Source organism: Mauremys reevesii, linkage group 1 (assembly GCF_016161935.1).
Source record: "Mauremys reevesii isolate NIE-2019 linkage group 1, ASM1616193v1, whole genome shotgun sequence".
NCBI lineage: Eukaryota > Metazoa > Chordata > Testudines > Geoemydidae > Mauremys > Mauremys reevesii.
Window position 1 is genome coordinate 21,862,721 of NC_052623.1, and position 24,461 is coordinate 21,887,181.

General features: G+C 46.6%; 1 protein-coding gene across 6 annotated transcripts; it reads left to right on the top strand.

Annotated features, from left to right (window-relative positions):
• The first annotated feature begins 37 nt into the window (after positions 1 to 37).
• Positions 38 to 19,554, top strand: LOC120401274 (rano class II histocompatibility antigen, A beta chain-like). Of its 6 annotated transcripts, XM_039531041.1 has the most exons (7): positions 38 to 98; positions 589 to 775; positions 8,655 to 8,757; positions 13,125 to 13,382; positions 14,111 to 14,392; positions 15,335 to 15,445; positions 18,214 to 19,554. In XM_039531041.1, exons 4-7 carry the CDS (start codon positions 13,172 to 13,174, stop codon positions 18,294 to 18,296), a joined length of 687 nt encoding a protein of 228 aa, XP_039386975.1. In that variant the 5' UTR covers positions 38 to 98; positions 589 to 775; positions 8,655 to 8,757; positions 13,125 to 13,171; the 3' UTR covers positions 18,297 to 19,554. The 6 variants fall into 6 exon arrangements, with proteins under 6 accessions (XP_039386975.1, XP_039386965.1, XP_039386984.1 ...); XM_039531031.1 differs by lacking the exon at positions 8,655 to 8,757 and having other exon boundaries at positions 13,125 to 13,391; positions 18,214 to 19,553; XM_039531050.1 differs by lacking the exons at positions 589 to 775; positions 8,655 to 8,757 and having other exon boundaries at positions 91 to 111.
• The last annotated feature ends 4,907 nt before the right edge of the window (positions 19,555 to 24,461 follow it).

Sequence of the window (24,461 nt, forward strand, 5' to 3'; positions counted from 1 at the left end):
CCGGGTGGCGGGTGGCGCTAGGGCCGGGCGGGGTCGGGTTACGTATTGCTGAGAGGAGCCGCATTAGACAAACCAGCTACTTTATATGCAAATTATAGGTAATATGGTGAGGTAAACTAATGACGCGGGGGTCGGGTTTGTGGCAATGACGGCGCGACGGGCCCGCAGAGGGGCGGGGCTCAGGACTCCTGGGTCCCAGCCCGGGCGGGGGCGGGACGAGAGTCCCTGTTGGAGCAGGACAGGAGTCAGGTCTCCTGTGTCTTATTCCCAGCCGTGGCAGGGAGGTACCAGCGAGTGGTTAGAGTGGGTAGGACGAGGCGTCAGGACTCCTGGGCGCTATTCGTGCCCAGCCACTAATCCTTGTGTGATCTTGGGGCAAGAAGACCCCGTCTCTGTGCCTTGGCCGTTCTAGACCCTGGAGGCTTTGGCTCTACCCTTGTACGCTGCTCTGAGACCTGCGGGATGAAAGGCGGCTCTCAAGGGGCCAAGTGCTGTTAAGAGGCAGGAGTGGGACACAGAGGGTTAAATTAACAAACGCCTCTTGTGTCCCAGCTGCTTGTTCAGCCTAGTTTGTACTTCCCTCTACAGAAACTTCCTCCTCAGAGTCTTGCAAAGAAGTTCTCGTTCTGGGGGGAGTCCCAGTGCGACATTGGTCTTCTTGGCCTCGCTTTTCCTGTGTTCTTCCCCTTCTGAGCTGCAGTGGCTTTGGGGCTGGGTGCTGCTGAGCTGGCCCTCTAGCAGAGAAAGCACATGCCTCCTTGCACAGACCCTCCAGGTGAGAAAAGAGTTGGTGAGCAGAGGTCCCAGCACTGGGAAAGAAGCCCCCTTGGGCTCTGAGAAAAGGGAGGAGAAAAGCTTTTAATCTGCGCAGCTTTGATAGTGTGCTGTTTCTCTTGTGGTGCCTTCACTCACACTAAGTGCCTCTTCTCCCTCAAGCTTCTTAGGCTGCTTTACAGCCCCTCCTCTTAATTTGCCCCCAAATAGCTGATGCCCCCACATGCTGCAGAAAGCCCGGGTGAACTCAGGGCTTTGAGTTTCTCTTGAAAGACCAACCAGAGGAAATAGGAATCTGGGGCAGGGGAATCAGTCTGGGGAAGGTGTAGTATTCCGGTATAGCCAGTCCTGTGATCTGGCCCAACCAACCTCCTTAAGAGGTCAGTTTTCCAACGCCACTGAATTTGCTGGGAGAGATACAGGTAATGAACAATTTTTTTTGAACAAATTGACTCATTAAACAGTAATAAGTCACCTGGACCAGATGGTATTCACCCAACATGAATGAAGGAACTCAAATATGAAATTGCAGAACTACTAACTGTGGTATGTGACATCATTTAAATTAGCTTCTGTGCTAGATGACTGGAGGATAGCTAAAGTGACACCAATTTTTTAAAAAGGCTCTAGAGGTGATCCTGGCAATTGGTTGAAACTATAGTAAAGAACAGAATTATCAGACACATAGATGAACATGATTTGTTGGGGAAGAGTCAACATGGTTTTTGTAAAGGGAAATCATGCCTCACCAATCTACTAGAATTCTTTGAGGTGGTCAACAAGCATGTGGACAAAAGTGATCCAGTGGATATAGTGTACTTAGACTTTCAGAAAGCCTTTGACAGGGTCCCTCACCAAAGGCTTTTAAGCAAACTAAGTAGTCATGGGATAAGAAGAAATGCCGCCAAAGACCTGGAGTGACTGAAGGCCCCCCCACCCCGCCATCGAAATGCTGTCGAAAATCCAGACTGCCGCCAGGCCAGGGCTCACGGGGCCCCTGTGGGGCCTGGGGCAAATTGCCCCACTTGCTTCCCCACTCTGGGCAGCCCTGGAACATCCTTCTGTTCCTGCTGGAAATGAATGAGAGACAGTTCTGCACTGACACTTTTTGATGCATCCAACCCAGAGCAACATGTGGGTTAGGAATGGACAAAATCCAGATAGCAGGGACCCTTTCTCTGGGATGAGGGAGGGTCACTTCAGCTCTCTCAGCCCTCTTCTGCACTTGGGCCCCTTTACCAGTGTGACGTTATTGATATAATCTGGGACCATATAGAACATGGTTGCAACCAAGGTCCTATAGTGGCACCAAATCTTATGTAAAGGGGGTCATATAAGATGTCTAAGACCAGGTTATAGGTTGCTGGTTATGATTATGCTGTCTATATGTATGTATCATTTTGTAGTTGAAGTTATGAGTATTAGCTCTGTAGTGTCTGTATTTCAACTTTGTGCTGTGATTCTGGGAGACATCCCAGACAAGTCGGTGTTAGCTCTGCCTAGCCTGCTTGATGGCCCATTAAGGACCATCAGCTACACAATTGACCCATAATTTTCCACAGTAAGAACAAAGAAGTGTTCTTACACCTGGAAGAGCCTATATAAGGCGAATGGCTCATCTCCATCTTGTCTTCAATCCTGCTTCTTACCTCTGGAGGGACTTTGCTACAATCTGAAGCTCTGAACAAAGGACTGAATGACCCATCCCAGCTGGTGATGTTCTCCAGAGACTTGATTTGAACCTGCAGTTTACTCCATCACTGCTACAAGCCTGAATCAATAACTTTGCCATTACTGTATGTAATTGATTCCATTTAACCAGTTCTAGCTCTCATCTCTATCTTTTCCCCTTTATGAATAAACCTGTAGATTTTAGATTGTAAAGGATTGGCAACAGCGTGATTTGTGGGTAAGAGCTGATGTGTATATTGACCTGGGTCTGGGGCTTGATTCTTTGGGATCAAGAGAACCTTTTTCTTTTATTGGGGTGTTGGTTTTCATAACCATTCATTCCCAGGACGAGTGGCACTGGTGTTGATACTGGGAGACTGGAGTGTCTAAGGAAATTGCTTGTGTGACTTGTGGTTAGCCAGTGGGGTGAAACCGAAGTCCTTTTTGTCTGGCTGGTTTGGTTTGCCTTAGAGGTGGAAAAACCCCAGCCTAGGGCTGTAACTGCCCTGTTTGAGCAATTGGTCCTGAATTGGCACTCTCAGTTGGGTCCCTCCAGAACCGCATCGTCACAACCAGGTTTTACTCTCTCTGTCACAGAGAAGCCCAGAGTGAATCCTGCATGGGGCATTTTCCCTAATTAATGTCAGGTGACTTCCCTCCTTTCATTAAAAGTTTCTTTTCTACACGCAGACTCTGCTTAAAAGAGGGGATGTGTTGCCTGAAGGGATGTTTGTAAATCTGCCCCTAATTCCCTGAGAATTAAAAGATAGCTCCCTTTTATGGACACCCAGCCAGCCAATTAGCTATAAAATCCCTCTTAGCTGTTCTCTACTTGCTTTACCTGTAAAGAGTTAAAAAAAATAGTCATAAGTAAAAGGAAGGGAGTGGGCACCTGACCAAAAGAGCCAATGAGAGGGCTAGAACTTTTTAAAATTGGGAAAAACCTCCCTTTTGTCTGTCTGTTGTTGTTGTACCAAGAAACTACTCAATTTGAAACCCCAGATATATAAGTAGATCAGGCAATGTCTAGAAAGACACAATTAGGTTTATCTCTTTTATTTCTGTAAGCCTCGTGGACTCCTCTGTGCTAACCCTAAAATGCTTTTGTTTTGCTTGTAACCATTAGGCTGGACCTCAAGAAAACCATTCTTGATGCTTAATTATTATATTTGCTCTTTTTAAATCTAGCAATGGCCTAAGTTCCAGATGTATTTTCTTTCTTTTTGTTTTTAGTAAAATTTACCTTTTTTAAGAACAGGATTTGGGTATTTTGTGTCCTAAGAGGTTTGTGCATGTGTTGTTTAATTAGCTGGTGGCAACAGCTGATTTCCTTTGTTTTCATTCTGAGCTCTTCCGGGGCGGGGTGGCTGAAAGGGCTTGATGGTACCCCACAGGGAGGAATTCCCAAGTGCGCCTTCCTGGGTCCAATGGGTTTTTTTTGCACTTCGGTGGTGGCAGCATCTACCCATCCAAGGTCAGAGCGGAGCTGTAACTTGGGAGTTTAATACCAGCCCGGAGTGGCCAGTATTAATTTTTAGAATCCTTGCAGGCCCCCACCTTCTGTACTCAAAGTGCCAGAGTGGGGAATCAGCTTTGACAGCCTCAGATTGCGAATGCCACTGCCCTCTGAAACTTTTAGAGAAACTGATCTGCGGGAAAAGAAATTGCAGATCTGGGATTGTACCAGTCGCTCATTTCAGTAGAACCATTGACTTTGGGAACCTCTAATGTGCCAGTGAGGATCCAGCTGTTGTATGGAGACATGGATAGATGGTCAGATACTCCAATTGCAACACATATCCAGGAAAATAAATAAGAGTGACTCTCATTAATAGCTGGCACTTAAACCCAACTTACCTAGGTGTCTGAAAGTGTCTGATAATGATGAGTTAATTATATGTACTAATTAATCTGGTGTTAATCTTTAACCTCAGCTCTTTGGTAGCCTCCTGTGCTTTCTGTTGCTGTGTGCAGGGGATTTGTGTGACGGTCGGTACTCCTGTGTTCACCCTTTTCACAGGATTATGATAATTTTGTAGAAAGTATGCCTTGTGAGGTATCATCTGAAAACTCATAATTTGCTGATCATTATTATATTGGTAAAAATGTTTGGCAACGCTATATGTAAAGTTATGAGAGTCCACTGTATGGTATTACTAAGACATGTTTCAGGTCAGGGGATCAGCCACAAACCAGTTCCCTAGAGACAAAAGACAAGCCAACCCCTCCTCCAGGTGTCAACAAAATCAAATGGCCCATCACCGGGGTAAGTGGCCATTCTTTGGCAGGAAAGAGGATGTGGGCAAAAAGCTATATCTTGACAAAGAAATAGCTGGGGGTTCCCATCCACGCAGATTTCTGTCTCCTGAACCTCAGCTGGAAATCAGGAGTGGCAGAAGCTTCCCAAAAGTGGATGGGGGGGGCCTCACCGGTGACCAAACTGTGGCCCTGCCCCCCGTGCTGCCCCTTCCTCCCAGGGTCCCACCCCTTGCACCGTCCCTTCTCTCCGAGCTCTGATCCTCACACTGCTTCTTCCCAAACCCCTACCCTTGAGCCGTCCATGCCCCTGAGCCCCCACCCTCACACTGCCCCTTCCGTGAGGCCCCACCCCTGTGCTGCCTCTACCCCCAACCCCCCCCTGCTTGCTCCTCTCTGCCTCCTCCCACCAGCCACTTGCCCTTACAGCCAGTAAAAAGTAGGAAGGCTGCAGGAGATGCTTCTTGAAGAAGAGAAAGAACCATAAGGAGAAAGAGCAGATGGCCCAAATTATTCCTCCCTTTCTGTCTGCTCACAGCACCCATGACACCAGAAGAACAAAGGAAACAGCACTGGACTGGGAGGAGAGATCCTGACTGAAAGAAGTTTGGCCAGTAAGCTCTGATCTACTCTACAGAATTCCTTTGGTTGAACTACATCCCTCAGGGGTATGAATAATCCACACCCCTGAGCGATGTTGTTACACGACCTATGTGTAGACAGCGCTAGGTAGGCAGGAGAACATTTCTCACTGAGGAGGAGTTATTAAGCTAACAGGGGGAGCTCTCTCTCGTTCCTGAGGGCATCGTCACCAGAAGTGCTGCACCAGCAGTGGCGCCAATGCAAGTTTGTCGTGCAGGACTGCCCTAAGACTGCTGAAACGTGATGAGAGAGACCTTTGCTTTGAATTTACTCTAATTTGTTAAGTTAGGCATTAGTTGCATTTTACTTTTATTTTTCTTGTAACTAATTCTGACTTTTATGCCTTATTATTATATTCCCTTAAAATCTATCCTTTTGTAGTTAATAAACTTGTTTCATTATTTTATCTAAACAAAAATGTTTGGAAAACTCCGTTTGTATTAACAGGATTTGTGCATATCATTTTCTATTAATAAAATGATGGATTTTATATGACCTTGTATTGTCCAGGAGAGAGCTGGGCAGTACAAGACATAGATTTCTGGGAGAAAGTATGCGACTGGGAATTTGCTAGTGTTTCTCTGCTGTGCAGGGGCGGCTCTAGACATTTCGCCACCCCAAGCATGGCAGCATGCCGCGGGGGGCGCTCTGCTGGTCGCCGGTCCCGCGGCTCCGGTGGACCTCCCGCAGGCGTGCCTGCGGAGGGTCCGCTGGTCCCACGGCTCCACCAAAGGCACACCTGCAGGAGGTCCACTGGAGCCGCGGGACGCCTGCGGGAGATCCACTGGAGCCGCGGGACCAGCGGACCCTCCGCAGGCATGCCGCCAAAGGCAGCCTGCCTGCCGCCCTCCCGGCGACCGGCAGAGAGCCCCTCGCGGCATGCTGTCCCAAGCACACGCTTGGCGTGCTGGGGCCTGGAGCCGCCCTGCTGCTGTGTAATTCATGAGTGATTGGACATGGTGCTCATACATTATAACTGTGAGTAACTTACATGCTGGAGACTGTGTATGAGGAGATGTAACTGTCACCATAGGCACCAACTCCATGGGTGCTCTGGGGCTGGAGCACCCATGGGGAAAAATTGGTGGGTGCTCTGCACCCACCAGCAGCTCCCCACCCCGCCCCGTCCCAGCTCACCTCTGCCTCCACCTCCTTCTCTAAGCGCGCCACCACATCCTGTTTCTCTCCCCTCCCTCCCAGTGCTTGGGGAGCTGAGGGGACACAACTGTTCATCAGTCCAGACTGTATTGGATAATGTCAACCCTCATCAACAGAAAAGATCCAATTGCTAAATATATGCTGGGGAAAAAGCTGGTAGTAGCAGAGGCTGTCACAGAACCCAGCATCACACTCAATTACAAGTGAGTTTGAAGATGATATAAAGATGTATGTGGATGCTATCAACCCATAGAGACCAGTGTCAGAAAAGAGACTACTCCAGTTACAAAAAGAAACCTTGACACACAGGCAACGTCAGGACGTTCTACATTACATTAGTGGCGGCTGGCCCAAGTATCTAAAGGACACTAAGGGAGTGACAAGAGACTACTTTGCGGTGCGTGGACAATTAAGCAAGTCAAATGGACTCATGGTTAAAGACAATGGCATCATAATTCCAAATGAAATGAGAGGAGAAATCTTAAGCCTCATCTATGAAGGACATTAACGATTAACTAAATGCCATGAGTGGACCAACTAGCCAATGTGGTGGCAGTGCATCAGCAAGAACATAAAGAATAAAGTGTCTGTATGTGACTATTGCAGAATTAATAGACCAACACAGCACAAAGAACCTTTAATAACAACACTTCTACCAGGCAGTCCTTGGAAGAGACTAGCTGCAGATTCATGCATATTCAGAAGACATCATTACCTGGTCGTCATGGACTCTTTTTCCAGGTATATAGAAATAACTTAAAAGATATAACCTGTCACAGTGTTATCAAGAAACTGAAGTGCACTTTTGCTCACTTCAGTATTCCAGAACAACTAATAAAGGACAATGGACCACAAACACGGCAACAGAATTTAAGTCATTCCAAACAAAATATTATTTTGATCGTATTACTAGCAGCCTACATTACCCATTACCAGCGAATGGAGAGGCTGAGAGAGCTGTACAGATAGCTGAGAAATTCTTACAGTGGGAAAATCCATTCCTTGCTCTTCTGAGTTACAGATCAACACCACCAGCAGCTACTGGATATAGTTCAGCGCAACTCCTGTTGGGAAGACAACTCAGAACTTCTGTTCCAACTTCGGGAAAGAATCTGTCTCCAAGGTGGCCAGACATAAAGAGAGTAGCCAAATAGGATAAAAAGGCTAAAAAAAGCTTATGAACACTTTTACTAAAGATGTTACTCAGAGAATTGCCGGGTTTAGAACCCTGGTGACTGTGTTCATGTCAATTGGATGGAGAAAAGGAACAGACAGCCCCAGCTGTCGTAAAGAAAAACAATTCAGCACCCAGATCGTGTGTGATGGAGACTGAGAGTGGAGAGTTCAGCAGAAACTCCCAACATCTACAGTTTGTTCTTCAGAAAACAATCAACAGAGAAAACTCTACAGATAGCAGATGCAGAACAAGAAGACGACTCGAATTCTGAACAAACCACGGCCAGTTGTTGCATCTAATGGACAGCCAGATGACCACTTTGTCATGCGCTTGGGTCATGTAATTAGAAAGCCAATACAATTCAGAGACACTTAACAAACTGATACATACTGAACATGAAATATAGTGCAATTGTGTAAATATTGTATATAATAGGAATGTAGAACTTAAAGGGAGAGATGTAATGGGATGCTCATCTGTATTATCTTGCTCAGCCACTAGGGAGCACTGTGTGTAAAATACTTTATTTAAACAACCCTCAGCCATACCTAGCAGAGCTTTGAAGTATCTTATGATGAACACATCTGGTGTGCATAAGCAAGCTCTGTAGCCTATCTACATCTGGTACAGGAGCATGACATAGCGGGCTAAGGAGACAATGAAGAAATTGCTGTGCAGTGATGCCAGGTTAGAGAGAGAGAGAGATCCCAGCACTGAAATGGGGGTGATGGGATTGCTGGGGAGGGGAACTGAGAGGGCCCCTCAAAGGCCTGGTGATGATGGAAATGGGAACTTACTGTAATGAGAAGGAGGTGTGTGGGGTGAGGGCTGCTGGCTTGCCAGGGCGGAGACGGGGTTGTGTTGTCTCTTGCCCCTTTGTCCTGTGCTGAGAGGGGAGGCAGGTCTTGCAGAGGGAGAAGCACACGCTCGGCTCACTCCTGGGGAGACTTGACATTGGTTCTTTCTTTTTTTGCAGGTATCCTGTCATCTAATGTCAAAGCTTCTCGGGGTGAGAGAGCTAGCGTGGCTCCCCTTGTGCGCAGCATGAAGGAAGATCCTGACACAGTAGCTGAGCTCAGGTCTGTCCCCACACAGGGAGTGAGCAAAAGGCGAGGCTGGATTTTCCTCCCTGGGTTCTGAAGCTGGGATGGGGCTGTTGGCTGTTATAACGGATGTGCCTAAGGGCAAATAGTCCCAACTCTGCCAGCCCTGCCCTGCTGTGATGGCTCCCTGTGCTGTCCAGTGCACAGTGGACTGGGGGCTCTGGTCCTCTCTGGGCTCTCACTACAGGGGAGTGGGGGTATAAACCAGCAACTAGGGGATGGGGCCTCATCTCTCTGGCTATCAGCAGTTATTGCCTGCCTGTCCCCACAGCTTCCATGTCTCCAGTAGGAAGGACTGGGTTCTTCCCTCTTTCATAAGAACATAAGAATGGTCATACTGGGTCAGACCAAAGGTCCATCTAGCCCAGTATCCTGTATTTCGACAGTGGCCAATACCAGGTGCTTCAGAGGGAATGAACAGAACAGGTAATCATCAAGTGATCCATCTCCTGTTGCCCATTCCCAGCTTCTAGCAAATAGAGGCTAGGGACACCATCCCTGCCCATCCTGGCTAATAGCCATTGATGGACCTATCCTCCATGAATTTCTCTAGTTCTTTTTTGAACCCTGTTATAGTCTTGACCTTCACAACATCCTCTGACAAAGAGTTCGACAGGTTGACTGTGCGTTGTGTAAAGAAATACTTCCTTTTGTTTGTTTTAAATCTGCTGCCTATTAATTTCATTTGGTGATCCCTAGTTCTTGTGTTATGAGAAGGAGTAAATAACACTTCATTATTTACTTTCTCCACACCACTCATGAATTTATAGGCCTCTATCATATCCCCCCTTAGTCATCTCTTTTCCAAGCTGAAAAGTCCCAGTTTTATTAATCTCTCCCCAAAAGGAAGTTGTTGCATACCCCTAATCATTTTTGTTGCCCTTTTCTGTACATTTTCTAATTCCAATATATCTTTTTTTGAAATGGGGGGACCACATCTGCGCACAATATTCAAGATGTGGGCATACCATGGATTTATATAGAGGCAAGATGATATTTTCTGTCTGATTATCTATCCCTTTCCTAATGATTCCCAACATTCTGTCTGCTTTTTTGACTGCCGCTGCACATTGAGTGAATGTTTTCAGAGAACTATCCACAATGACTCCAAGACCTCTTTCTTGAGTGGTAACAACTAATTTAGACCCCATCATTTTATATGTATAATTGGCATTATGATTTCCCATGTGCATTACTTTTCATTTATCAACACTGAATTTTATTAGCCATTTTGTTGCTCAGTCCCCCAGTTTTGTGAGATCCTTTTGTAGCTCTTCGCATTCTGCTTTGGACTTAACTATCTTGAATAGTTTTGTATTGTCTGCAAATTTTGCCACCTCACTGTTTACCCCCTTTTCCAGATCAGTTATGAATATGTTGAATGCTACTGGTTCCAGTACAGACCTGTGGGGGGCACCGTTATTTACCTCTCTCCATTCTGAAAACTGACCATTTATTCCTACCCTTTGTTTCCTATCTTTTAACCTGTTACTGATCCATGAGAGGACCTTCCCTCTTATCCCATGACAGTTTACTTTGCTTAAGAACCTAAGGTGAGGGACCTTGTAAAAGGCTTTTTGGAAATCTAAGTACACTATATCCACTGGATCACCCTTGTCCACATGCTTGTTGACCCCCTCAAAGAATTCTGGTAGATTGGTGAGGCATGATTTCCCTTACAAAAAACATGTTGACTGTTCCCCAGCAAATCGTGTTCATTATGTGTCTGATAATTCTGTTCTTAACTATAGTTTCAACCAGTTTGCCCAATACTGAAGTTAAGCTTACTGGCCTGTAATTGCCAGGATTGCCTCTGGAACCTTTTTTAAAAATTAGTGTCACATTAACTATCCTCCTCTCATCTGTTACAGAAGCTGATTTAAATGACAGGTTACATACCAATTAGTAGTTCTGCAATTTCACATTTGAGTTCCTTCAGAACTCTTGGGTGAATACCATCTGGTCCTGGTGACTTACTACTGTTTAGTTTATCAATTTGTTCCAAAACCTCCTTTAATGACACCTCTCTCTGGGACAGTCCATCAGATTTGTCACCTAAAAAGAATGGCTCAGGTTTGGGAATTTCCCTCACATCCTCAGCTGTGAAGACCGATGCAAAGAATTCATTTAGTTTCTCCACAATGGCCTTTTTCCTAAGTGCTCCTTTACCATCTTGATTGTCCAGTGGCCTCACTGGTTGTTTAGTAGGCTTACTGCTTCTGAGGTACTTTAAATTGTTTTGTTATTACTTTTTGAGTCTTTGACTAGCTGTTCTTCAAATTATTTTTTGGCCTTTCTAATTATATTTTTACATTTCCTTTGCCAGAGTTTATGCTCCTTTCTATTTTCCTCAATAGAATTTAACTTCCGCTTTTTAAACAATGCTTTTTGCCTCCTACTTGCTTCTTTTACTTTGTTGTTTAGCCACGGTGGCACTTCTTTGGTCCTCTCACTATGTTTTTTAATTTGGGGTATACACTGAAGTTGAGCCTCTATTATGGTGTCTTTAAAACGTTTCCATGGAGCTTTCAGGGATTTCACTTTTGGCACTGTACCTTTTAATCTGTTTAACTAACTTCCTCATTTTTGTGTAGTTCCCCTTTCTGAAATTACATGCTACCATGGACGATTGTTGTGGTATTCTCCCCCATACCCCAGATGTTAAATTTCATTATACTATGGTCACTGTTACCAAGCGGTTAACCTATACTGCCCTCTTGGACCAGATCCTGTGTCCCATTTAGGACTAAATCAAGAATCCTCTTGTGGGTTCCAGGACTAGCTGCTCCAAGAAGCAGTCATTTAAGGTGTCAAGAAACTTTATCTCTGCATCCTGTCCTGAGCTGCCAATCTGGGCATAGTTGATATCCCCCATTATTATTGAGTTTTTGCTTTTTTATAGCCTCTCAAATCTCCAAGAGCATTTCACAGTCATTGTCACCATCCTGGTCAGGTGGTTGGTAGTATATCCCTACTGCTATATTCTTATTATTCAAGCATGGAATTACTATCCAGAGAGATTTTATGGTACAGTTTGGTTCATTTAAGATTTTTACTTCATTTGACTCTATGCTTTCTTTCACATACAGTGCCATGCTCTCACCAGCATAACGTGTTATGTCCTTCCGATATATTTAGTATCCTGCTACTACTGTGTCCCACTGATTATCCTCATACCACCAAATTTCTGAGATTCCTACTGTATTAAAGGATAATATTGATATAAGGCACTCAAGTTCACCCATCTTATTATTTAGACTTCTATATATGTATATACATTTGTATATAAGTACTTAAAATATTATCATTTTTTAGCTGTGTGCCATTATGTGATGTAATTGAATGGGACTCTTTTTCATTTGACTGTTTCTCATCAGATCCTGCCCTGCCCTTTCTCTGCCCTGACACCCACCCTCAGAGGAGGTCAGACAAATGGGCCCTCTCTGTCTGATTTGAAGCTATGCTGCCCCCAGCTGCCTCTCAGCCCCCTTTGCCTGTGGGGTCCTTGCTGGTGAAGGGCTGATGCCTGGCATACTTCAAGCCCACAGTCCCAGCAAACAGGACTTTCACCCCTGCCCTCCTGCAGCCCAGTGTGCTCAAAGATCACTTCTTCTGTCACGGGCTCCATGGTTGGAGAGGGCCTGGAGACATCAGCCCGAGGAGAGAGAGGGCTGGAGCAACAGTCACAGTATGCCAGGTGCTTTGCTGCCCGTTCTGCTGTGACTGCGCTCTGGGACACTGGCTGCTGCTGGGACTCTGGGTCTGTCTTGCTCTAGGAAGTTGATTCTACTGCAAAGGAGAAGCTGACCCCATTGCTGCCTAGAGACTGATGATATGGCCCAGTCCTGAGGCTGGCTGCGGCATTGGCTGAGGGCTACCCAATCCCCTGAGTATTAGGCAACTTTCTGAGTTTTTGTGGTCAGGACTTTGCGGAGAACTTCCACTTTCGAGAGCTGGAGTGAGACAGTATTGTTAGCTTTGATCTCCCCATCAACTTCCCCCTCTTGAACAGCAATGGCCCCCGGGGGGCTCCCTGGGGTCGCCAGGAACTGCTGGGCCGGGGCTCTAATAGTGGCGATAGCACTGAGAACTCACAGAGCTCATTGCACAGACCCTCCAGGTAAGCAGAGACCCCAGTGCTGGGGGAAAAAAGCCCTTTTGGACTCTCAGGATGGGGAACACAAAAGCTTTCCCCCTGCCCAGCTTAGAGCTCAGAGATTCTCTTACAGGATCAACACAAGGGACTAGCAGATGGAGGTGAGAGGGGAGGGTGCAAGGATGGGGAAAGGCTGCAGCAGAGGTGAGTGGAGATGGGTTCCTGACATGCTCCTCTCTCCTCTCAGAGCATTTCCTGCTGCAGGAGAAGTCTGAGTGTCACTACACCAACGGCATGCAGCAGGTGAGGTATCTGAAAAGACTGATCTGGGGCCAGCAGGAGATCTGTTACTATGACAGTGACTTGGGCTTCTCGGTGGCCCGCACAGAACTGGGTCGGCCGATCGCGGAGTATTGGAACCGGCTGGAGTGGCTGAGCTACTTGTGGGCTTCAGTGGAGAAGTTCTGCAGTTATAACTACAGGAGATTTAAGAACATCACTGAGGGTAGGCGAGGTGAGCTGAAGGAGAAGGAGACCAAATTGGAACTGGGAACTTTGGGTCAACCCCCGCATCTGGTGCTGTTATATTTGCCTCCCTCTGCACACTCCCTACCAGGCAGCAATTGAGCGTCAGTGGGGCTGGGTTTGAACTTGCAGGGGCAGAGGGGGAGTCGGAGGACGGGACTGGAGAAGACAGAATCTTTAATAACAAAGGGTTGCTCTCAGCTTGAATCAGGCCCCAAATCCCAGTTTTGATACTGATACTGAAGGAAATAATTTGGGTGAGCCCCACAGACAGGCCAGGATCCCAGAGCTCTACACATGGTCCTCCCCATCCTACCAGCTCCCTCTGGCAGTGGGCTCCCCATGGGACTGGGACTAAGGGCAGCGGGTGAAACCCCCCGTCCCCTACCAAAGCTCTCTGCAGGAGGCACTGAGGTACTATGGGGATCCCTCACCTGGGAGACGGTGATGAGGGTGGGACTAGTGTGGCTGGAAGGGGTGTCATACAGAGTACAGTCATGGCTGTGCATTTCAGGGGCAGGGCTGCTGAAGGAGATGCAGACAGGTGGGTTTCCAGGAGAAATCCAGATGGCGTAGACTTGAGCTGCCCCCCTTTGGTCCCATTCCCACCCATGTCCCAGCAAGGAGCAGTTTCTGATAGGACAGAGAAGGAGAAGGTGTGTATTCTGTGTCTGGGCCCCTTCACCAAGGTTTTTCTCTCTCACACAGTTAAGCCCAGAGTGAAAATTTCCACCCTAAAAGCAGAGTCTTCCCACCGCCCCAGCTTGCTGGTTTGCTCTGCAACAGGGTTTTATCCTTCCGAGATAGCGACCAAGTGGTTCAAAAATGGGCAGGAGGAGACAGCTGGAGTTGTATCCAGGGAGCTGCTACATAATGGAGACTGGACCTTCCAGATCCAGGTGACGCTGGAAACAAAACCCAGGTGGGGAGATGTCTACACCTGCCAAGTGGAGCACATCAGTCTGCAAACACCCATCACCAAGCAGTGGGGTAAGAGACTGACATTGGGGCAACCCCGAGGATGCCTTGGGGTCACTCCTAGCTCTATGGAGATGACCAGAGGCTGGCCATGAAGCAGACTGTGATGGGATGTGTGCCCCATATGTGCTGTGAGAGGGTTAATATGGGCCCAAGAGGCCAATTAACCCACCTGCTTGTACCTGTTCAGGTAGGCCAGGCCTAATTGGAGATAAAACCCAGCTGGGTTCTCCTTCCCCTCTTCCTTTCCCTCCATAAAGAGCTGGGTGAGCCCAGTTGAGAGAGGCTGGGCTGGGCTCACTCTAGGGAGCAGTCTGAAAGAAGGCTGAGCAGAGCAGGTGAACTGGAAGCAGGGACACTGTTGGGCTGCAGCCTGCCTGAACCCCTGAGCAGGGGTGCTAGAACCAGGGGCGCTGTAGGAGCAGCAGTACCCCTAACTTGAGTGGTTTCTATCATGTACAGGGGTTACAATTTGGTTCAATGGTTTTCAGCACCCCCACTATAAAAATTGTTCCAGCGCCACTGCCCCTGAGTGAGGGGAGGAGTGTGCCAGCCCCTCAAAATGGGGGTTGTTGGAGGCATAGGAACCTGGGATGCGGCATGGGGAAAAGACTGTAGCACTCAATGCATGCCTGGGAGGAAGAGGTGGCCTGCTGAGCCCAGCTAGGATGAAGGTTTGTTTCCATGTTTGTTAGACTTTTGTAAAAGACACTGAGGCCCTGGAAGGGACTGGACTCTGTATAGTGGTCTGGCTGGAGGGCCAAGTCACTCCTACAACTGGAGAAGGCCAAAGGAAGGTGGGGGAACGGAGGCAACAGGTGCTGCAGCGTAACAGCCATCCAGACTGGGGCACAGTGCCCCACATACCTACTTCCTCAGTAAGACAACAAAGATACTGTAAGGGAAATCAGAGTCCAGGCTGAGCCCTAGTCCTCTGTGCTCCTCTTTTGACAGTGGTACAGCCTGACTCTGCCAAGAGCAAGATGTTCATTGGAATTGGGGGCTTTGTACTGGGGTTGATCTTCATGGTGCTGGGACTCCTCATCTACCAGAAGAATAAGAAAGGTGAGTTGCTGGTGAATGAAGGAGGTGAAATGTGTCCCCAGTAAGATGGCCTGATAGTCTTTAGGATTTCACTATAATTTAGATTTAACAAGACAGTTAACTTGAATTTCAAGGACATTTTGGATTTTTAGGGCCTATGCCAACACCTATTGAAGTCAATTACAGTTTTAAATGACTTCTACAGACATTGGATTGGGCCTTCAGTGACTAGAGACCTTTCCAGGAACAATTTGGGCCATCCTTGGGCCTTGAGAGAACAGTCTCCGACCTGGTATAGCTCTGAAACGGACCATCTGAATTCTGGACTGTGGTGGTGGTTACTTACGGCAAATTCTCCACTTCTGCCCCACAGACTTTTGCAACATCGGTTTGTTGCAGACTGTTTGTAAACTCTGGATATGGATAAATTCATATTTATGTACAAAAGAATTAAGTAACCTCTCCTTTAAAATCAAAAGAAACCAAACCCAACCATGAAACCTATGAACTCTTGACCCCAAAGTTTTGGTTGGTTGTTCTTCTTGCCAACTTCTCTCTCATCTCTGTACACTAACATAAATTTAAGTTCTTTCACTTTAAAATGAACTAGAACGACCGGTTTAAAATCCTGGTGGTAAAGTCTCTCTCACACAAGCACTCACAAGCTTTCTCCAGCCTAAGCCTGTCCAATGACTCTCTCTTTTCTTAAATAAGCAAACTTAGCAGGTTCTTCATTCTTGGTCTATTTCTGGGGTCCTTGGCCCGGGGCTGTGACCACCAAGTGTCGAGGTGTTATGACTAGAGCTGGTTGGTTGTTTTTGGATGAAACAGTTTCATTGACAAATGCTGATTCACTGGACCAAAATGTTTTGTCATACCTATTATAGAGTCTGTGAAACTTTTGTCAAAACACGGGCAAATTTAAATCGGAAACTTAGAGGTTCCAGGATCTACAGCCCTGACAGGGAGCCTCTGAGCCCCCAGACACCCAACTGGAGACTGGCAGGTTCCCTGCAACACAGCAGCCAGCTTGCAAGTGCCCAGCTGGAGCCAGGATTCTGGGGGATGACTGGCTCTCTGCAGCACAGCAGCAGCAGCCACCACCCTGGGATCCCCATCTGCAGGCAGGATTCTTGCTACTGCTAGGCTCCCAGCTCCAGAGCAGGGAGGCTACCAGCAGTGAAATTGGCATTCTTGTCAGTTTCACGGCTGCTATTTCACATTTTGTCTCAGAAATACCACATTTTGCTGTTTTCAGGAGCGGCTCCAGGCCCCAGCATGCCAAGCGCGTGCTTGGGGCGGCATGCTGCGGGGGGCACTCTGCCGGTCGCCAGGAGGGCAGCAGGCAGGGCTCCAGTGGACCTCCCACAGGCGTGCCTGCAGAGGGTCTGTTGGTCCCGTGGCTCCACCGGAGCCGCAGGACCGGCGACATGCCGCCGTGCTTAGGGCAGCAAAATGTCTAGAGCCGCCCCTGGCTGTTTGGTAATGAAATTTTCAGGGATCTCCAGTTCCAGTAAATTTGCTTTCCTTCCAGATCAGAATGAAATTAACTTTGTAAATATTTAAATCCCTGAATTTCAGCCAGCTCTAGTTATGACCTCCCTGCCTGTCCCAAATTATTTACTAGGAGGGTGTCCTGGCGAGTTGGGACCAGGACCTGTGGGTTTTGGTACCAGTATGGAGAAGGTTGAGAACCACTGCCTTAGAAAAATAGTTCCCAAACACCAGTTTCTCCTTATATTAAGAGGAATGGGAGAGCAGGGACTGGAGACTTGGCCCTGCCAGAACCAGCTCTCCAGTCTGCCTAAGGCATTGAGCACATTTCTTTTGGTTCTTCAAGGCTCCAAATTAGCCAACTCAAGGTAACATCAGTCTTCACTCTGCAACCTGTTAAATCCTCTCTCCCCCATCAGAGCTCTCTAGGGTGAGCAGATGTCCTGATTTTATAGGGACAGTCCTGATATTCGGGGCTTTGTCTTATATAGGTGCCTATTACCCCCCACCCCCATCCCAATTTTTCGCACTTGCTATCTGGTCACCCGACCTCGGATGAATGTGCTGTTGGGATGGAAAGAGGAGCAGAGAGGATGTTGGTTGAGTTGGCATCGCTTCAGCTGCCCTTATTTGGGGCCCTCTATTGTCTCCTCTTATCTCCAGATCCTTTATACACTCAGGCTCTAAGGCCATGTCTGCACTACAAAATTATGTTGACCTAAGTTACATTGGCATACAGCCACCACAGTTATGAAATCACTTATGCGTGTGCACAGCTGGATCCTTGTGTTGGTGGTGCATGTCCTCACCAGGAGTGCTTGTATCAATTGTATTGTCAGTGTGGGGGATTGTGGGACAGCTCCTGGAGGCCAGTAACAGTCAACATAAGCAACATAGTGTCTACATTGACATCGACTGTGACTGTGCCGCTCAGGGAGCTGGGTGTTACTAAATCGGTGCAGCGAAGCCCTTATGTCAGCGGGAGCCAAATTTAAGTGAAGATTCTTCCACAGCTAGGTCGACAGAAGGCAGCTTACATCAACCTAACCTTGTAGTATAGAACAGGCCAAACAATATTGCAAGGCTGGGGGTGGCGTGAGAATCAGGAGGATTTTGCTCCCTCCATTGAGGGTGAAGTAGGAGCCTACCCCAGCAGCAGAATGTCCTGATTCCTGCTAGAGTATTTCCTATCCCTGAAGCTGCCAGGTAGAGTCACTGGGGAATGCCTTGGAGCCTGCAAGAGAAAATTCCCACTTGTTCTCCAGTGGTTATTTCTCCCTTCTCTTTCCACGCAGGGTACCTGTGCTTGGACACTGCAGACTCTCAGGCTGCTGAGAGTGACAGGGGCAGCTCTACAAACCTACTGCTCTGTGCCTAAATCCTTCCAAGTTCGGCGAAGGGACATCTCTAAATCTTCCCTTAAATTTCTGCATTCACACATGTGCCATTACTCTCTCCCTTCCCCTCGCTAGCTGTTCTTCGTGTGTTCTTGCTCAGGTCAATACTGTGCTGCCTCTGGCAGAGGGAATCACCACTTTCCCTCAATCCTAGCAGGTTCCCCTCCTGCTGCCCCGCCCCAGATTTAACGGCTCTGCAATTAAAGAACAAAGTCTTGTAGATCTGAGATTGTCCCCCAGGGGCCGATTTCATGCAAGCTGTTGACTTGGGGTATCTCCGGTGGAAGAGGAGGGAAGGATCCAGCTGTCATATGGAGCTGAGGATGGATGTCCAGCTACTCCAAGTGCAGCACATACCCAGATAGAAAAGTGGGGAATAAATAATAATGTTTCTAACTAATGCTTTGCACTTAGAGAAATTTTATCTAAGGGTCTGCAAGGATTTTGATAACTGATAGTTAATTAAAAGTTCTAATTTAACCTGGGGTTAATCCTTAATTTCATGTGTTTGGTAACTTTCTGAAACAGATCTGAAGAAGTGAGGTTTTCTACCCACAAAAGCTTATGCCCAAATAAATCTGTTAGTCTTTAAGGTGCCACCAGACTTCTTGTTGTTTTTGTGGATACATACTAACATGGCTACCCCCTGATACTTGAAACAGATCTATGATTCTGTATATCATGACACCCCACCCTTTGGCTAATGGAGATTGTACTGTACTCAGCTGATGAGCAGAACATGAAAACCTATGTAGAACAACAAATTAAAGAGATAAAGCCTTCCCCGGGTAACTAACAACCCATGAGATTATAAACATGGAGAGAATGTTTACACTCTAATTTGCCTTTCACTGTCATTGCTGGTTTGTTCTTGCTGCTCCTTTTACTCCTGGCAGCAGCCTCAGCCAGCATAAACACTGAAACTAGGTTGCTCAGTCTCAGTTTCTGTCTCTAACTAGGTTCACTGTGTGGTTCTCATGCACTAATCTGCTGTTGTACTTGCCTTAGGGTTTTATCCTGACACCCATCATAGATTTCATAGAATTTTATGCCAAAAAGGACCATTAGTTCTTCCAATATGATCTCCTGTATACATTTTATATATATCCCCCTATATTGAGCCCAAAGACTTTAGTTGGACCAAAGTATTTCAGTCCCCATGAGAATAGACTATTGTATGCCTGTGACACGTTGGATCACAGAAACCCCCTTGGGGACTGCCACCTGATGTGCTGAGACTACCTCTGAGCCCGTTTTCCCTGGCAGCTTGGGACTTCAGTGCCCTGCCTGGTTTGAGCCAGACACACTAGCCTGCTACAAACACAGACCCAGGTCTGAACCATGTCCCCCAAAAGCTGCAGGCTTAACTGAAAACAGCTTAAGAAGTGTTCCTGTCTTCAGCACTCAGATACCCAACTTCGAATGGGGTCCAAACCCCAAATAAATCCATTTTACCTTGTGTAAAACTTATACAGGGTAAACTCATAAATTGTTCACCCTCTATAACACTGATAGAGAGGTATGCACAGCTGTCTCCCGCCCCCCCCCCCCCCTTATTAATACATACTCTGGGTTAATTAATAAGTAAAAAGTGATTTTATTAAATACAAAAAGTAGGATTTAAGTGGTTCCAAGTAATAATAGACAGAACAGAGTGAATTACCAAGCAAAATAAAATAAAACACGCAAGTCTAAGCCTAATACAGTAAGAAAGTGATTACAGATGAAATCTCTCTCAGAGATGTTCCAATAAGCTTCTTTTACAGACTAGCCTCCTTCTAGTCTGGGTCCTGCAATCACTCGCACCCCTGTGGTTACTGTCCTTTGTTCCAGTTTCTTTCAAGTATCCTTTGGAGGTGGAGAGGCTACCTCTTGAGCCAGCTGAAGACAAAATGGAGGGGTCTTCCAGGGCTTTATATAGTTTCTGTCTTGTGTGTGGAATCCCCTCTACAAGATGGAGTTTTGGTGTCAGCTGGGCAAGTCACATGTCAATGCATGACTTAGTTCTCTACAGGAATGTTCCCAGGAAAGCTCAGATGTGGATTGGCGTCTATCAAAGTCTATTGTCAGATTAAGTGTTTCGTGACTGGGCACTTACTGAGAATAGTCTTTTCTCAAGAAGCTGACCAAATGCTTCACTGAGGCTACTTAAAATCAAACAAGTACACAGCCAATATTCATAACTTCGAATACAAAAATGATACATGCATACAAATAGTATGAATATATTCAGTAGATCATAACCTTTGCAAAGATACGTTACATGTCCTATGTCGCATAAAATATATTCCATTCATGTCATATTTATATTCATAAGCATATTTCTATAAAGCATTATGGGGTACAACATCACAATGCCATTGGGAAAAAACAGGAGAGACCGTGGTGCCGAACTCACAGTGATAAACCAAAACCTGGATTTTAGGCCTCAGTGACTTGGCAGTGTCACAGAAATGAACCAACACAGGATAAAACCCAATGACGCTTTGAAAAGTAGCATCCCCAAGGTTAAACCTACAAGGAGTCCAGTGGCACCTTAAAGACTAACAGATTTATTAGGGCATACGCTTTCGTGGGTAAAAAACACACTTCTTCAGATTCATGGTGTGAAAATTACAAAAACAGACAAAAATATATATTGGCACGTGAAGAGAAGGGAGTTACCTTACAAGTGGAGAACCAATGTTGAAGGCCAATTTAGTCATGGTGGATGTGGTCCACTCCCAATAATTGATGAGGAGGTGTCAATACCAAGAGAGGGAAAATTGCTTTTGTAGTGAGCCAGCCACCCCCAGTCCCTATTCAAGCCCAATTTCATAGAATATCAGGGTTAGAAGGGACCTCAAGAGGTCATCTAGTCCAATCCCCTGACAGATTTTTACCCCAGTTCCCTAAATGGCCCCCTAAATGATTGAGCTCACAACCTTGGGTTTAGTAGGTCAATGCTCAAACCACTGAGCTATGGTATTAAGTTTGTAAATTAATTGTAGCTCTGCAGTTTCTCTTTGAAGTCTGTTTTTGAAGGTTTTTTTTGTTGAAGAATGTCTACTTTTAAATCTGTTATTGAGTTTCCAGGGCGATTGAAGTGTTCTCCTACCTGCTTTTGTATGTTACCATTCCTGATGTCTGATTTGTGTCCATTTATCCTTTTGCATAGAGACTGTCCGGTTTGACCAATGTACATGGCAGAGGGGCATTGCTGGCGCATGATGGCATATATCACATTAGTAGATGTGTAGATGAATGAACCTCTGCTGGTATGGCTGGTGTGGTTGGGTCCTATGACGGTGTTGCTAGAGTAGATATGGGGACAGAAAAGGCAACGGAGTTTGTTACAGGAATTGGTTCCTGGGTTAGTGTTTCTGTGATGTGGCATGTAGTTGCTGGTGAGTATTTGCTTCAGGTTGGGGGCTGTCTGTAAGTGAGGACTGGCCTGCCTCCCAAGGCCTGTGAGAGTGGGGGATTGTTTTCCAGGATAGTTTGTAGATTGTTGATGATGCGCTGGAGAGGTTTTAGCTGGGGGCTGTATGTGATGGCCAGTGATGTTCTGTTATTTTCTTTGTTGGGCCTGTCTTGTAGTAGGTGACTTCTGGGTACCCGTCTTGCTCTGTCAATCTGAAAAACAGAGCAAGATGGGTACCCAGAAGTCACCTACTACAGGACAGGCCCAGCAAGGAAAATAACAGAACACCACTGGCCATCACCATAAATTTGGGCTTGAATAGGGACTGGGAGTGATTGACTCACTACAAAAGCAATTTTCCCTCTCTTTGTATTGACACCTTCTCATCAATTATTGGGAATGGACTACATCCACCCTGACTAAATTGGCCTTCAACATTGGTTCTCCCCTTGTAAGATAACTCCCTTCTCTTCATATGCCAATATATATTTATGCCTGTTTCCGTAATTTTCACTCCATGCATCTGAAGAAGTGGGGGTTTTTACCCATGAAAGTATATGCCCTAATAAATCTGTTAGTCTTTAAGGTGCCACCAGACTCCTGGTTGTTTTTGTGGATACAGACTAACATGGCTACTCCTCTGATACAAGGTTAAACCTAGTGTAGAGTGGAATGGATAAGTGACAGAGTCATGGTCGGACCCTTGATCACATGTAGGACTTAAATTGCTGTATAGCACTTTGGGACTGATCCTGCAAAACTTTCCTGGTGGGCGGGCTACTTAGCATGAGTAGATCCATTGAAGTCAAGTTAACGGGACTACTTGTTGCAAGACTGGGCCCTGAGATCTGCCACCGTAATAAGTAGTCTTTAAATGCTGATGGGCAGAAACAAACCAGTGTTTGCACAGTTCATTAGATTGTCCAGTGAAACAAGCTGCTGTGGGAGATGGTGAGATCACCTTAACTGGAAATATTCAAGGGACGACTGGGCATTCATCAGCCTGGGATACCTAGGGATAATTAATCCATCCTGCCATGATGCACGCAGTCGCAGAGGGAGCAGGTGACCCACCAACGACGTCTTTCAAAATGAACAAGTGGATGAATCTATGAACTCTTCAATCCCCCAGGGTCTCTTTGTACAGCCCACACAGCCAGTGGAGGAAGTTGATAACTATATCCAGCAAGCCTGTTTCTAATTAACAAATAATGATCTACAAATTGCTGTAATTATTGCCTTGGATTCCAGAGAAGAGAACCGTGACAACAAGATGAGCATAGTTTTCTTACCAGTGAAATATTTTCCTTGTCTTATCTTGAGTGCCCCGCTGCTGCAAGGCTTGGGGACTTTGCTTAGTTTTCCTTTTGAGAAGTGTGATAAAACTACTCTTGCTGCCTGGGAAGGGAAGTATTGTTTAAAAGGCATGGAAGGGCTTTTCTTGCTCTTTTAATTTCTCTTATCTTCTGCTTTAAATCTGGACAGGTTTTTGGGAGTGCCACAAAAATAAAATCTGTACATTAAATACCCCCGTGCTAAGCATAACCTAAGTACAGAGACCATATAAATAAATGGGCAAAATGAACCACCAGGGATTGAGTTGTACAATGAGCAATAAAATCTAGTGCTTGAAAGGAGGGGCCAAAATCTTCCTTCCCACTCTTGCTAAGCTGGAAGAAAGGACAGGAAAGTTGAATTTATTCTTTGTATTGCAGCAGTGCCTGTAAGCCCCAGTCATGGACTAGGACTCCATTGTGTTAGGTGCTGTACAAACACAGAACAAAAAGATGGGTGGTTGCCGTCACTTTTTTGGAGTGTGTGTGGGGTGGGGGGAGAAGGGTGAGTCAAATCACTTTCTCCTGCAGTCTGAGCGCTGCCAAAATCTACGGCTAGTTGGACCCCTCTGTTTATTTCTTATTACAAACGGGCATGGGTGGCAGGTTTGTAGAAATTTTGGTGGTGCCCAGAACCCACCCCCCAACTCTGCCCCCGACCTGCCTATGGCTTTGGGAGGGGGGTTTGGTGGGGGGAGGAGGTCTGGGGTGCAGGTCCTGGGCTGGGGATTAGGGTGCAGGGGTGCAGGGTGCAGGCTCTGGGATGGAGTTTGGGTGCTGGGTACAGGCTCCGGGCTGGGGCAGGGGGTGGGTGTGCAGGAGGGGGTGAGGGGTGCAGGCTCTGGGATGGAATTTGGGGGTGGGAGGGGGTGCAAAGGGAGGGGGTGCAGCCTTGCGTGGCCCTTGATAGCCTGCTGTGCAGCTGTGCAGCTTAGCGGGAACTTAGATACCAAGTCTCAGAGTCCAGCTCAGTTGATTTGCGATCATGGGGCTTGGGTTGCAGGGCTAAAAATTGCAGTGTAGACATTCAGACTCAGGCTGGAGACCAGTCTCAAAGATTCACCCCCTTGTGGAGCCTCTTGGGCTCCAGCCCAAACCCGAATGTCTATGCTGTAATTTTATAGTCCCAGAGCCTGAACCTGTGAGCCTGAGTCAGCTGACCTGGGCTAGCCATGGCCATACTATGGGTCTTTTATTGCAGTGTAGACATATTGATAGACTCATAGATTTTGAGGCCAGAAGGGACCATCATAATCATCTAGTCTGACCTCCTGCACATTGCAGGCCACAAAACCTCACCCACTCACTCCTGTAATAGACCCATAACCTCTGGCTGAGTTACTGAAGTCCTCAAATCTTGAGCTAAAGACTTCAAGTTACAGAGAATCCACCATTTACTCTAGTTTAAA